We start from the raw sequence: 14119 nt of genomic DNA on the forward strand, positions 1-14119 counted from the left end.
GTCTCAGGACCATTGCTTGAAGGTGCTCCGTCTTGAATATCAACAGCTCCAAACTAGCCATTTTACATTTTGAAGTTCTGTGTAAAAATTTTATTTACAGAAAGGTTTCTCCTAAAAGGAAAAGATCATAGCTCTTCATTTTACAGAGGAAGAACTGAAGCACGGTGTCCAGCCGTGTTTGCTGCCCTGCCTTGCCAGCTTCTCAGGCCCCTGCGCTGATTGCTCTACTCCCTCCAATTTGGACACATACACTGTGTCTCTCTGGTGTGCTCAGCCCTGGACTTGGGAAAGCAGAGCTGGCTCAGAGATGACACAGGACCAGACTCCCCACTGTTGCTCAGGACCCAGATATGGTGGGCAGATAGGACAGAGGTTGTGATAAACAGTATCTGCTGCCCGTTAGGTGGCACGCCATTTGCAAGCCCTGTTTCTTGTCCCAACCAAAAAACATATTCTAAGCATAGGTTGACAGATGCATTTCACCCAAGAGACACTGAACCCGGAGAGGAAAGGTGGTTTGTCCCCGGCCACTCAGCTCCTGACCCGCACAGGTTGAAAAGCACAAGCCATTCCTTGACAGCACGTGGACAGGGAGCGGCTCTCCCACATATCCTCTGGGCCCCCCCGGGGAACCAGGGCCCAGCAGCCACCAGGGCAGACCCCAGCAGTCTCCGGGTGTTGTGGCTCAAGTTTCCCTCCCAGGATGTGACCACGAGCTCCCTCTTCACCTGAGCCAGCAACAAGGAAAAAACTGCCTGCTTACATTTTTGCGTTCCCATTAAGGACTAAATTTTAGTCATCATCATCGAGGAAATACACCCGCTGGCCACAATAAATCATTTTTGGGATCAGAGGACAGGATACAATTTGCTTCCATGTGGAGTGTACATAGTGATTATCTCAGAGGAGAAAAAAACCAGTCTCCATTTCTTGAGAGCCTTTAAGGGCCATTCAGCTGCGAAATGAATAGTTCTTCCTTCCGGGCCCTCCCCTCTCAGAGGGAGACAGCGTGGCCCTGGGCCCAGAGCAAGGCCGCCAGGGAGCAGGCCCAGCAGCTGCACACATCTGCAGGCCAGAGCATCTCTGTCCCGCCTCCTGACCTTTGGCCTAGCCCAGCCCAGGCCTCTCCTCCTCTGGCAGAGCCTGGCCTCCCCAAAGAATCAATTAATTGAGGTCAGAGCCTCCCCCTTATAGGACAGTGGGAAGAATCAGTGTCTGAAAAGCACCCACCCTCTGCCAGACACCTCACCAAGCACTTTGTACTTGGTCCCTTTGTTGCATCCAGTGAGCTGGGTGATATTATTCCCATTTTACAGATAAAGAAACATGTTCAAAGAGGTTGAATAACTAGTCCAAAGTCACACAGCTAACAAGTGTTGGAGTCAAGATAGAAATCTATGGATAATTTCAGACTCCCAAACCCTGTCTCCTCTGTAGTTTCTTTATACTTTAGTGTATTGCCCTGAATTATATGGAGCAACTATGGAGGCATAAGAATTTGGGTGGAAAGGCTGAAGAAGGAGGTATGTATTATGTTGGAAGAATAGCAGAATAAATCAGTTCTCTCAGCTAAGTCCTGATTCTGCCACTTTGATAGCTTATAACTTGGAGCCAGTCTTTTAGCCCCTCTGAGCCTCAAATTAGACACACTTATACTATATATTTCCAGTGGGGTTGTAGTTCTGACCAGCCCTACCCACTGGACAGCAGGGCTTGGGGGTGCAGGGTGAGGTGGTATCTGGAGAGGGTCATGGCCATAGGTGGCCTTGGGAGCAACTCTGCAGGTACTGATCCCCTTGCTGATGCTGTGTTCAGTGGCAGGGGACTCCTTACACCCCAGTCTGAGACATGTACCGAGTTCAGAGGCGTGGCGTCCTGGTGACAAGGTACCCAGGGGAGACGGAGGCCATGGTCTGAAGCACAATCATTACAGAGGAGTGGCTGGGCCCAAGAAGTGCTAATGGAGGAGGGGAGGGACCAGACCCTTGCCAGTGGTCAGGAGCAGGGCATTAGCTTGACGATGAATCTCAAATTTCAGCAAGCTGAAGTCACAGCCCTGGAAGACAAACCTGAGGGAGACTCTAGCCTGTGGCATCCAAGGATCTGGGCAATCGTGCCTGACCTTGACTCTTGCCCTCTTACCATGCAGAGAGGTTGTCTAACCAGGGTCACTGCGAGGCTTCTGCTGGACGGACCGAGGGCTGGGGGGTAAGGGGCAGCATGCTGTGCAGGGGCCAGGAGGAGCTGGATGATCAGGAGGCAACTTACAATCTAATAACAAGAAAAAGAAAATATATGTATCTAAAGCTTATAATAAGTGGCCTTGCGTTAATCAGCATGTGGGTGCCCTCAGAAGAGATGACAATTGCTATGACAGCTGCTGCCATTCAGGATCACAGAGACCCAGCTGGGGAGGCACTGTGACCCTTGGTTCACAGAGGAAGGTCCCCGGCCAAGGTGGCAGGATTAGGACTCCTGCTCTGCATCCTGACCCCAAGGCTCCTCTCTGTTGCAACACAATTCCTTTAATGAAATACAACAACTCTTTTTCTGGGGACTAGAAGGCCGTCTAGTCCCATCCATTGTTCCATGTTGCCCTGGACCAGAGGTCATCCATCTGATTCGTGCACCCCTTCAGGGAGGGGAAACGCCACCTATGCAGACCTTCCTTTTCCATCTCAGTTGTTTGAACCGTTTAGAACATCCTTCCTTTTAGGGAGCTCAGATTTGTCTGTCTTGTACTCCTTGCTCCTGAAGGATTCAGAGGGAAAATGTCTTCACCTCACTAGAACCAACGGGGGGGACTCCCCCAGGATGTGGATTAGATTTGGGAGCAAGATTTTCAGGTCACCCTTAGCTGCCCCCACTGATCGCCTTTGAGGTCTGGGCAGCTCCTCCAGTCCGAGCTTTGGCATGGCCTCTCTACTCTGGCAGAATTGGGAGGAGTCTTTTCTGCTCCCTGCCTGATCACCCATGTGGCTGACCTCAGAATGAAGTCAGCCCTTAGTAACTGCCACAGGGGAAAGGTCAGACCTCCAGGGCCTGCAGATGCCCTGCTGTGACCCACTGCATTGCTGGAGCCTGATCTGACCCCTAGGTCTTCCAGCCTCTGCACACCACCTTCTAGAACAAACTCTGGCACGGGCGAGATAGTCATTGCCTGCCACTGCCTAGCCCAGGAGCGTTCTCGTGCGTTCCCTTGGCCTCTCCTCCTCCTCTTCATCCTCTCCCCCACCAAAGCCCAGGGCTTAATAATAGGAGTATCTTTAACTGAATTGAATCAAGTCTTTATTTATACCTGATGTCGAAAGTGTATAGGAAACATAGGAATGACTTTGAAGTTGCCACAAGCAACCTAAGACAAATTGTGAGAACATTTTATAAGACAACAGACTTGGTGTTTTCAAAAAGTCAATATTACTGCAACAGGGAGGGAGGTGATGGGAGTGTTCTCATTTAAAGGCGGCAAAGAGAGATCACAACCCAATGGAACACATGGGAGCACCATGGCTCCCGACCCTGGTTCGGTATCTCCGACCCTGGTTCGGTATCTCCAAGAGTTGTCAAGGGCATTTCGGAGAATATGGGCTGGGTACTAGATGGCATCAGGAGCTGTTAATTTTCTTAGACATGATCACAGTGATGTACTGATGCAGGAAATTGTTCTTCCTTGTAAGAAATGCCTGTTGATGAATAAGGGGGCAGGAGTCATGGTGTTTGCAGCTTCCTTTCAAAGGATTCTACAAAAGGAAGGGAGCAAGGGAGGGAGGGAAAGAGGAAGGGGAGTTGGGAGGGAGGGAGTGGGAGGAGGGTGGGTCCTCACACTGCTAGGCAGCAGCAGAGGCGGGACTCGCAACTAGGGCTATGTGGCTCTGGTCTGGTCCTTGAGACCTTTTCCCTCACAGCCCCCATGAGACCTAGGGTCTACACTGAGGACGAGCTCAGAGCTAGGCCACCCTGGCCACAAAGTGGTCTGAGTCAGCCCAGCCCAGGTGCCCCCAGGGCTGTGCAGGGATGGAGAGAACGCCAGGTCCTGCTCACCAGGAAGCGTGTAGACCTGTCTTCAGTCCTGCTGAGCAGGCCCTAGGGCCACTCACTTCGTGCCACCACTGAGCTGAGACCCTCCCTCTGGAAGATGGTCCTTGTCTCAAGTTTCAGACTACGAGCCTGGAGAGCTGCTGGCTGTGTAGGAGTCCCGGGAGTCTCTGTGGTGCTGTGGGTCAGAATGGAGTAGGGCTCTAAGGCCAGGGTTAGACTGGTCAGAGAAGAGGGGTTTGTGGCATTTCAGGCCAGACTGCACCAGCAAGGCGCAGGAGGCCAGAGGAACAAGGCTCCCATCTCCTTTCTTTTCCTTGGGAACTGTGACATCTAGAATGTTCTACTTGGAAGAGACAGCAATTCCCAGCATTCCCATATCGGATTGAATTTTTTCCAGGTCTCTGTATAGTTTTCATACTGTATCTTTCTGTGAAATCACAGATTTGGCATGCACATCATATTTTTTTCTAATGTAAATTAAATATAAAGCTACTAAAATGAAAACTTCATCTCTGTAGTATGGGGTGACCACCAAACCTCAAGTGACCGACCCCCTGGGGCTCCCCTCTGGGAATCCTGATATAATCCTGACATGAATTGCTCAGGGAGCAGAAGGGCTTGCTTGAGGTCACAGTCAGGGGGAGCAAACAGACTCCCCTCCGGTGCCTCTCCAGCAGAAGAACTTTGACGTGAGTCCTACTTGCACAGAATTTGGGAGAGAGAGGCAAAGCAGTCAGGAATGGGGTGCAACATGCGCATAGACTGACCTCCTGGTAGGAAGAGGATGTGCCTGAAGGTGTGGAGCCTTTTCTGGAATTCTTTTTGCATCTGAACTTCCTTCAGCAAGAGGACTTGGTGGCTGAGCTCCTGGCTTTATTTAAATTAAAAGCAAAGTTTTGTTTTCAGGCAAATCCCCAGAGTTCATTTCCAGCTTCTGTGGAGTTTCCTTTTGTTTTCTCCCCCCTAGAAATATCTGATGAAGAAAATTCCCCTTTCATCCTGAGATGCTTGAAGCCAGGGACTCAAGGCCCATCAGAAACATTGACAGGAAGGCGGTGTGTGTGTGTGTTGGGAGCGGGGGAGGCATGTGGAGCGGGGATAAAGGTTTATTTTACAGAGGCTTATTGAGCTCCTGCTGTGTGCCGGGCATTGGCTGGGCATGTGTGTGTGCCACGTGGCACTTGGGTGCCTAACTCTGGGGGAGCACCGCCCTGGCTCCCTCTGTGAAGATACCCGTTGCTAGGGTGCACCCATAGGAGGCTCCATCCTCAAGGAAGGCTGGACTCCATGTGGACTGACTGCTCCGTCCACCACTGGCCCCCGTGGTCCAGTCCTGCACATCTGTGCCCTCCTCGGTGCACGGCACAGGGCAGGGGCACAGAACCCACTTGGCTTTCTGGAGCCTGTGTCATCAATGGTGGGCAGGGACGAGTGGGAGGGGGTCCACTCCTTTGTGTAGAAGGGGGTTCTCAACCTTCAGAGTGCATCTGTCTCACTAGGGGATGTGGGGGAGAGGAGGCAGGCTAATTTAGGGACCCCAGTCCTCAAATATTAGATTTAGAAGGTCTAGGCGGAGACCCAGTAATCAGCATTTCTAAGAAATGACTTGGGAAACTCAGAAACCTCCGCCACCTGAGATGGTTTGATGCGGGTGCTCTGTGGCTTACCCATTGAGAAGTCTTGTTTCAAAAGGTAGTCTGCGAAGTGTCTCAGGTTTCCAGTAGAGACCTGGGTTCATGGCCCATTAGCTGTGTCATCTAAGACTAGTCACTTAACCTTTCTGTGCCTGATGGTAGTGGTGATGATAATGTAAAGGACTAAGATTTTCCTGAGGGTGCACTGGTGCATTACAAGCACCCAGAGAGAATCAGAAGGGCATGCTAACGGGTGGTCATTTGCCTCCTTGCACATAAAGGAGTCCATCTCCTTTATGTCCACCTCCTCCCTTGCCCCCCACTGTTAGCAGTGTTCTCTCTTATGAACACCCTGCCCCTCTGTTTACACTGCCCATACTGAATTTTTTTTAAAGATTTATTTATTTATGCATACAAGAACTGGGGTACAGGCCAGAGGCGCGGGGAGTGAGAGGATCCTCTAGAGATGGAGTGGAGAACAGAACAGACAGATGCACTGAAATACACTGCTGAGGGGAGCAACAGGCGAGACAGGAGAGGTCTGCTGCGCCATCAGGGCAGCTCCCTGGCTGGCCAGGGATTGAACCCTTGCTGCAGAGGCTGTGGACAGCCTCACAGTGCCATGCTCAATTCCTTGAGCCACCAGGGAGGCCCCACCCATACTGAACTGAGCACATTTGGGGCTGGCCGGAAGCAACCTGTGGGTGTTGCTAGATGCATGATCACAAGGTGTGTTCTTGGAGGTGAAAGGACTATCCATCCTTTCTGGAAGGTGGGACAGGGGTGTGCACCAAAAACAGGACTTGTGTGAATGCCCTGGTGCCAGTCTTTGCTCTGGTGGGACTTTCTAAAAAGAGTAAGTCCTCTAGCACAGGGCTGGGCGCACGGTTCTTGCAGGCTCCTTCTCCTCTCCCTACTTTCATAGAGCAGCACTGGGGCTTACTCACCTCCTGCACTCCTAGGGAGCAACTTTCCTCCCAGACCCTTCAGGAAGCTTGACCCCTGTCTCTCCTGGCCCCTCACAGATGTCCTGGCGACCGCAATACCGCAGCTCCAAGTTCCGGAATGTCTACGGAAAGGTGGCCAACCGGGAGCACTGCTTCGACGGGATCCCCATCACCAAGAACGTGCACGATAACCACTTCTGCGCTGTCAATGCACGCTTCCTGGCCATCGTCACCGAGAGCGCGGGAGGTGGCTCCTTCCTCGTCATCCCCCTGGAGCAGGTATGTGTCGCGCCTCCCTAGTCTCAGCTAAGCCTCAGGACAGAGAGCAGCTCCCCAAGGTGACTAGTGCCTCTTGGCCCTATTTCTCTCTGGTCATTCCCCACCTTGAACTTCCTTGTCATGTGTCCAGTAACTACCTTCCCCAAGGCTCCCCTGAGAGTCAACGGGACAAGTGCAAGCCGGATTCTGTTCAGGAGCCCAGAGATCTTGCGCTTGGACAAATAACTTCCCTCAGGTACATGGGATTCCCATTAACCAGATGGCTTGGAACATCTGATCTCCAAGCCTGCATCTGCACGACCTTCCGGTTTGGTGCTGGATAGGATGGAGACCCAGCCCATCCCTGCACCCTGGGTATCTGTAAAATAGCACGCCCTCTCCACAGAGAGACTGGCAATTGCTAACCTGCTCCCTTACCCCTGACCTCCTGTCTAAAAGTTTTCCCCCTTCCGTGGCTGCCTGCATAAATATAGCAAATTAAATCGACAAAGCCCTAGATTATGAAATTTGGAAGCTCTGCCATTCAGGCAGAGTCCCCAGAGGCCCGTGGGAGGTCACACGCCTCAGGGAAAGTGCTCCCTGTCAGTCCCACTTGTTTGTGGCTGCGCTTGCCCTTCCCGGCCTGACTCATCCCACTCTCCTCCTCCGCCAAGCCCTGCATGGGGAGGAGGAGGAGGAACATGCGGAAGGAAACCTTGGTTCTCAAAATGGATTTTTCCAGTCCCTTCTACCCACAGTGAGGGAAGTACAGACTGGGGAAAGGCTAAGGGCAGATCTTCCCTACCGCCGAAGGGGCAGCTGCAGAGACACTGGGGACAAGCCTGATGCCCCGTGAGGCCTGAGGACTGTGAATTTGGCAGCAGGAGAGCTAGTTTCCAGTTTTCTCTACAGCTTGCCTTAACGTGTTTCTGAACTCTTCTGCAACGTATTTTCCTGTGATGGTAAAATGGGTATCCTAAATCCTTCTCTGTCTACACCCATGATGTTGGCATTTGTGACATAATGGGCCTGAAAGCTCCTTGTCCACACAGCATGTTAAGGATGTTTTGGTACTTTCTTGAGAAAGTCAGCAGCTCTGCTCATTAATTTTGAAGATGCCCACAGCAACAGCTATCTACTTGGAAGAATTCTGAAGTGTTGCTTGCCTCCCTTCTCCAACAAGATGAACTCAAATCTATCTGTGCACTTTGGGGACCAGCTCAATTCCCTGCAGGTCTCAAGCAGCCTGTGGGCTGGTTCTTACAGGACTCAAGTCCATCACCGGCACCCTGCCATACTGCACTTGATGACTTGCAAAGGTCAACATTCAGTGCCTCACACCATAACAAGAATTAATTCCAGATGGGTTAGAGAGCTAAACATTAAAAAAAGAAAGGAAAAGAAAAACTGCACGTGGCGGGAAATGGAGAGCATTTTAAAAACCACACGGTCCTCAACCAGAAAGGAAAAGATTAATAGATTAGAGTAAGTTTTTTTTTTTTAAGGTAGTTTCTGTACTACAGTGACACATGTAAGCAAAATTAAAAGCAAGCCACATATTAAGTACAGTACAGTTTTTACAACATGTAACAAATAAGATTCATGTCCAGAATATATAAAGAGTTCAGAAAAATCAATAGGTACAAGAACCAATAGAAAAGAGGCAAAAAATACGATGAGCAAGTCATGGACAATAAAACATACCTTTTAACCTTCTAAATAGGGAAAGATTTGGGGGAGTAATAATCTTTGGTATTGTCAAAGCTGTGAGCAAGCAGGCACTCACATATACTCTTGGTGCATTTGATGTATTCACATCTTGCTCTTAGTGAGATATAAATGTAGACAATGGCAATATCTATTAATATTTAAAGCTGCATGTCCACTGGCCCAGCAATTCCACTTCTAAAAATCTATCCAACCAAAATATTCCCAAGCATATATTTTTAAAAAGGCTTGCAGCATTTTTACTACTCGATTTTTTTTCACAAACATCAGTTTTTTATTTTTTCCAACAGACATAAAATTTCTTTTCAAATTGCTTTAAAGTTTCTACATTCTTCCTCTAATTTCAGTAATGGTACCAAAGCATTTTAAGCTGTCAGTCGCACTGGTCTAGAATATGATCGGATTTTGTAAATAGTTTATGGACACCAGACAAAGAAGTATTCCTTACAGAGTAGAAATAATATGATACATCAGAGAACAAACATATATATTCAGTGTAAACATGGCCTTTGAATCCCTTTAGCTTACATCCTGTGATAAATTTTGTTTAATTTGATTAATATAGGAGGGCTAGGGATGGCTCTCCACACACTGTTTACAGAGATGCAGGCTTCTGTAAACCAGGACACAAGCTGCAAACCCATCAACAAGGAGGGAGTGAACGTCACACAGAAGATGCTATGCAGGCATCCAAACCGGTGATGTCAGCAGTGGTTCTCAAGGGTTTAGCCCCAGGGCACTTAAAACACTTCAAAAGTATTGAAACCCCTCAAAAACTTTTGTTTATATGAGACTTATCAATGTTTAGCAAGTCAAAATAAAAAAATGAAGGCATTTTTAAAATATTTATTTGTTAATTCATTTGAAATACAATGATAAACCGACTTTGTGCTTAAAAACATATTGTTTATGGAAAAATCACTGTATTTTCCAAAACAAAAAAAAAGTAAATAAGAAGAATGACGTTGTTTGACACTTTCCTCTTTCAATCAGTCTGGCTGAATAGCAGTGCTGGATTTTCCAGTCTGCCTGTGCCTTCAGCCTGTTGCTGTGTCATCCACCTTGCAGCCTAGGGGAAGTCCACCTTGCTCTGGAAGGGATGAGCCTAAAAAGGCAAATAATGTCTTGGTATCATCATGGAAAGAGTATTGACTCTAAGGACTCCCTGAAAAGGACTTGGGGATCCTCAGTGGTCCCCAGACCACACTATGAAAACTACTGATGCAAGGAAGTATTTAAGGAGAAAAAAATTTATGGCCTAATGTTAAGTGAAAAAAAAAAAAGTGAGATAAGCTTAATCCCAATAACAAATATATATCTGTCCATCTACCTACCTGGAAAAGACAGAATACACAGCTAGTGTTGAAAGTATTCTCTCTGAGTATTGGGATCATTAAAGTTCTTTTGTTTTCTCTCTCTTTTTTTTTTTAAGATTGATTTATTTATGCATACAAGAGCTGGGGTGTAGGCCAGAGGTGCCTGGAGGGTGAGAGGATTCATCAGTGACAGAATGGGGAGTAGAACAGGTGGATCAACTGAAATACACAGGACGATCCACTGAAATACAAGGGGAGCAGCTGGCAAGACAGGAGAGGTCTGACCCCATGTGGGTAGCTCCCTGGCCTGGGATCTAACTCCTGCTGCAGTGGCTGTGTATTGCTTCATTGTGCCGAGACTTAACCCCTTTGCCACCAGGGAGGCCCCTGTTTTCCCCTCTTTTAAAGCTATGTTTTTCTAAATTTTTCTTAGCGTGAACACTCAGTGTTTAGTACTTTAGGAAAAAACACAAGGAAAGCGATGTGTTGACATGAAGGGGGAGCCCTTCAGGGGTAATTCAGGGTAATTCAGGGGTCTTCTGCTATTTTCATCTGACCCAAACCTCTTGGAGAGGTTTCAGAGGATGTGCAGGGGGTGGGTGGGGACTCTTGGTTCAGCAAGTGTTTCCTCAGAGCTTAACACACTTGCGTATGAGCTGGAGGAGAAACCTCCAAGGTAAAGGAACTGAGGAAGTGCGGGCAGGGAGGAGGGCGTCCTGGTGGGGGGGTTGTGGCTGGCTGGAGGGTGAGGCAGCTCCCTGATTGCAGCAGTTCATTCCCTTTGAGACTGGAGACCTGGGTGCCTGAGACTCCGAAGAGCAGGTCCCCTCCAGGAGAAGGGTTGCTCCTTTCCTCCCCTCCCTGGGCTGAGCTGCCATGACCTCCTGCCCCCTGTGGGAAGACTGAGCCCCTGGTCTGGGCCTGGCTATTCTTGGGGGGAGAAGAGGAGAGGCAGGGCTAACTGAAAGAGTCAGAGGGAGGCTTACTTCGGAACCCCTTCGTGGCTGGCAGTGGTGGAGATGTGCTGTTCTACGGTGGCTGTTGTTCTAGGAAGGAGCTTACATCGTTTGAGCTCCAGACTTTCCCCCTCAGTTTGATAGAAATCTCTCCAGAAGTAGTTTCCTGCATTATTCAATTCAAACATGGAAAAGATTTTGGCCATTTCTTGGCCACTCCAAAGCCTGGCTTTCGGTGTGGATTATGAGCTGCGAGACCGTGATGGCTTGCTTATGTCCCTCTCTGAATGGTTCCACGCTTTTCCTCAGCAGCCAGAAAGCCACAGAAAACTGTTTGCTTTTGTAATTCTTTTCTACATTTTCCCCCATCTACTGCCAGGTGTCCCTACCATTCCTTTCTTACTTCTCCAAGAGGTTTGGGTCAGATGAAAATAGCACAAGACCCCTGAATTACCTGCCCTGCACCCCAGCTTTCTGAGAGAGACCCCAACTCTTCCAGGGAACTTCTCTCCCTTTGTTCAGTTTTACTCAAAGCCAGCTGGCCTGAGGTTTCAATATTTGTGATTAAAAACTTTTCTCCAGGCTAGGATGCATTTCCACAGCTACAAACAGCGACGCCAATGCCTTGCCTTTCTGCACACGCACTAGCCCACACATTCTCCTAATCAGTGTCTCTGTTGGTAGGCAGAGCCAGCCCATTTTAGAGTCAGGGAAACTGAGGCAACAGAGACAGGCATACAGCTGGTGGGGGGAAGCTGGGCTGGAAGCCAGCTCACTCCTTCCCTAATCCACCACTCTTTCCACTGCCCACAAGGCCGTGAGCGGCTAAGCCCTGGCTGGCTGGCAGATCTCGAGGGAGTGGGGTTTTCTTCCCCTGGGCTCTTGTTCAGGCTGCTGTTGTGAAGGCCAGAGCTGTTCTCTCCCTAGTTAACATTCAGCCGCCAGCTCACTCCTCTCTAGAGTGGAATGTTAAGCTGCAGATGGGGGAGCAATCAGCACCCTGATTGCCTGGCACAGCTGGAGGGGCCTTATGAATATTCCAGACGCCAGGCACTGTGCCCAGCGGCCTGATTACCCGCCTCCCCAGGTGCGCTGCCCTTTCCTGCTGCTCTTGCCTCCACACCCAGGCCACACGGAGACCATGGCTGGAAGCAAAGCATAAGCCTAAGCTTTAGCCACTTACCTGGTACCCAAGCAGCATCTGGGAGAAAGCCAAGAGCCCTGACCTGGACATCAGGAGTCTGGCTCCTCCTATGACCTGATGCTCTCAGAATCCCTGTGAGGCTTTTAAAAGTCAGACATACCTACTCTTCTTAAACCGCATCTCACATCCCATGATAAAAGTACAATTATTCCCCCCATTTTACAGGTGAAGAAACAGAGCTCAGAGCAGTCAAGCGATTCCTTCAAGACCACACAGCTCACAGTGGCAGAATTTAAACGCAGGGCTCTCCTGGCCACATGCCTGCCCACCCCACAGAGGTTAGGGGAGGGTTTGTCTATCGCTGTGCCTTGTATTACTGTTAGTGTCGTTTGCATGTCTCAAAGGATTTCCTGGAACATTAATTCATCCAGTACTTAATGAGCTCTTCTGACATCTGACACTGCTGGCACCCATCTCTGGAAGCCAAGAGAGCAAGCATCTCCTCTCCTCTGTGCAGGGCAGAGGGGCTTGGGGAAGCTTCCTTTTTGGAGGCCTGAAACTGTGATCTTAGCCAGCAAAGAGAAGTGTAGAGTTGTCCTCTAACAAGGGGATCAGGCAGCATAGCATCATTCCTTCAGTCTTGGGGTGTAGCCTGGGCACTGTGCAGACATAGGACTCAAGGAACATCAGCCTGATCTCTCATAGCCCCATTGGCATCCGGTTGATGAGCTGGCTAGGCAGGAATTCCCGGAGAGGGTCCTGCCGTGTTTTTTTTTAAGACGTTTTAATTTGTTCATGCGTACAAGAACTGGGGTATAGGCCAGAGGTGGGGGTGGTTGGTGAGAGGATTCACCAGAGACAGAGTGGGGAGCAGAACAGGCAGACTGACTGAAATACACTGCTGAGGGGAGCAGTGGGTGAGGCAGGAGAGGTCTGCTGCGGCATGTGGGTAGCAACCTGGCTGGGGATTAAACTCATGCTGTAGTGGCGGGTGACAGCTTGATAGTGCTGAGACGCAACCCCACATGAGGCCCCCCCTTGCCCATATTTGTCTAAAGGAACCAACTTCATGGTGGGCGAGGGCAGTGTTTGAACATGTCCATCTTAACTATTTCCTACCAGCAGTTCAAAATGATGGGGCACTGTTGCATTCTCCAAAAACTGAAGTCCCTGGTTCACTTATGTTCAGATTCAGCTGCATATGATGAAAATAACCTATTAACTTCACTTTAAAGCAGAGTTCTAGGGTTGGGATGATCATCTTGGTCTCCAGGTGGGGTTATCCCTATCCCTTGTGCAAGCCCTGTGGCCTCCCCTGTCCCCTCCCATGCCTTTGTCAGCAACCGGGTGACCCTTGATTTCTGAGACTGGGGTGCTCTCCTCCTCCAGCCCAATCAGTGTGGCCTCCTGTTGTTGCTTGTCCTATTTCTGGTGTACAAGGGTGGGAGACCTAATCAGGGGTAGGCAGTTGCTCCAGGTCATCCCAGCCCTGCAAGTGTGAGGTGGAGGTGAACTGGGGCAGGAATGATAGCAAGAATCCACAAGTCATCTCAGTGAAGAGAGCAAGACCCTGGAGCGGAGAGTACACAGGATGGAGGCCAAAAGAATCAGATTCTAGAAGTAGCCAGTCCTTTCTTGAATCTCTGCCTTGCCACTTAGTTGCTGTGTGACCTTAGGTGAGTCACTTAACCTTCCTGTGCCCTAGTTTTCTTTCTGAAAAAATGATGGTGTTGGATCACATGAACTCTAGAGTTTATTTCAGTTCTCACATTTTGTTCCTTTCTAACACCTCTTTATTCAAACATGTCCTCACCAGTATGCTGGTAGGCACTGTGCAGAATACAAGAAATGAGTCCTTCTCTCCCCTCAAGGTCCAACTCAAATGGGACCAGCTCCATGATGCTTTCCCCATCCCAATACCCACCTGCAGGCATTTTGTATCTAATGGTGTAGGAACCTGTCCTGCATGCTTCCATGCTCCCTAAATGGTTACTCAGTTCATCCATCCTTTCACTCATACACCCCCACCCCCATCCACGACAGCTGTTTACTGAGCACCTACTGTGCTCTAGTCACACTCCCAGGAATAGGGACAGAG

At 49.4% G+C, this 14119-nt stretch overlaps 1 protein-coding gene across 1 annotated transcript in view; it reads left to right on the top strand.

Moving 5' to 3' along the window:
• Positions 1-6697: 6697 nt before the first annotated feature.
• CORO2B (coronin 2B) overlaps positions 6698-14119 on the top strand; it is a gene marked incomplete at both ends in the record, with an annotated part of 62904 nt that continues 55482 nt past the window's right edge. The window contains one exon of the mRNA XM_084240726.1: positions 6698-6898. Within this exon, the coding sequence (XP_084096852.1) occupies positions 6698-6898 (201 nt within the window). The remainder of the gene's footprint in view (positions 6899-14119) is intronic.

This window comes from Talpa europaea, assembly GCF_964194135.1.
Source record: "Talpa europaea genome assembly, chromosome: 8".
NCBI classification, from domain to species: Eukaryota; Metazoa; Chordata; class Mammalia; order Eulipotyphla; family Talpidae; genus Talpa; species Talpa europaea.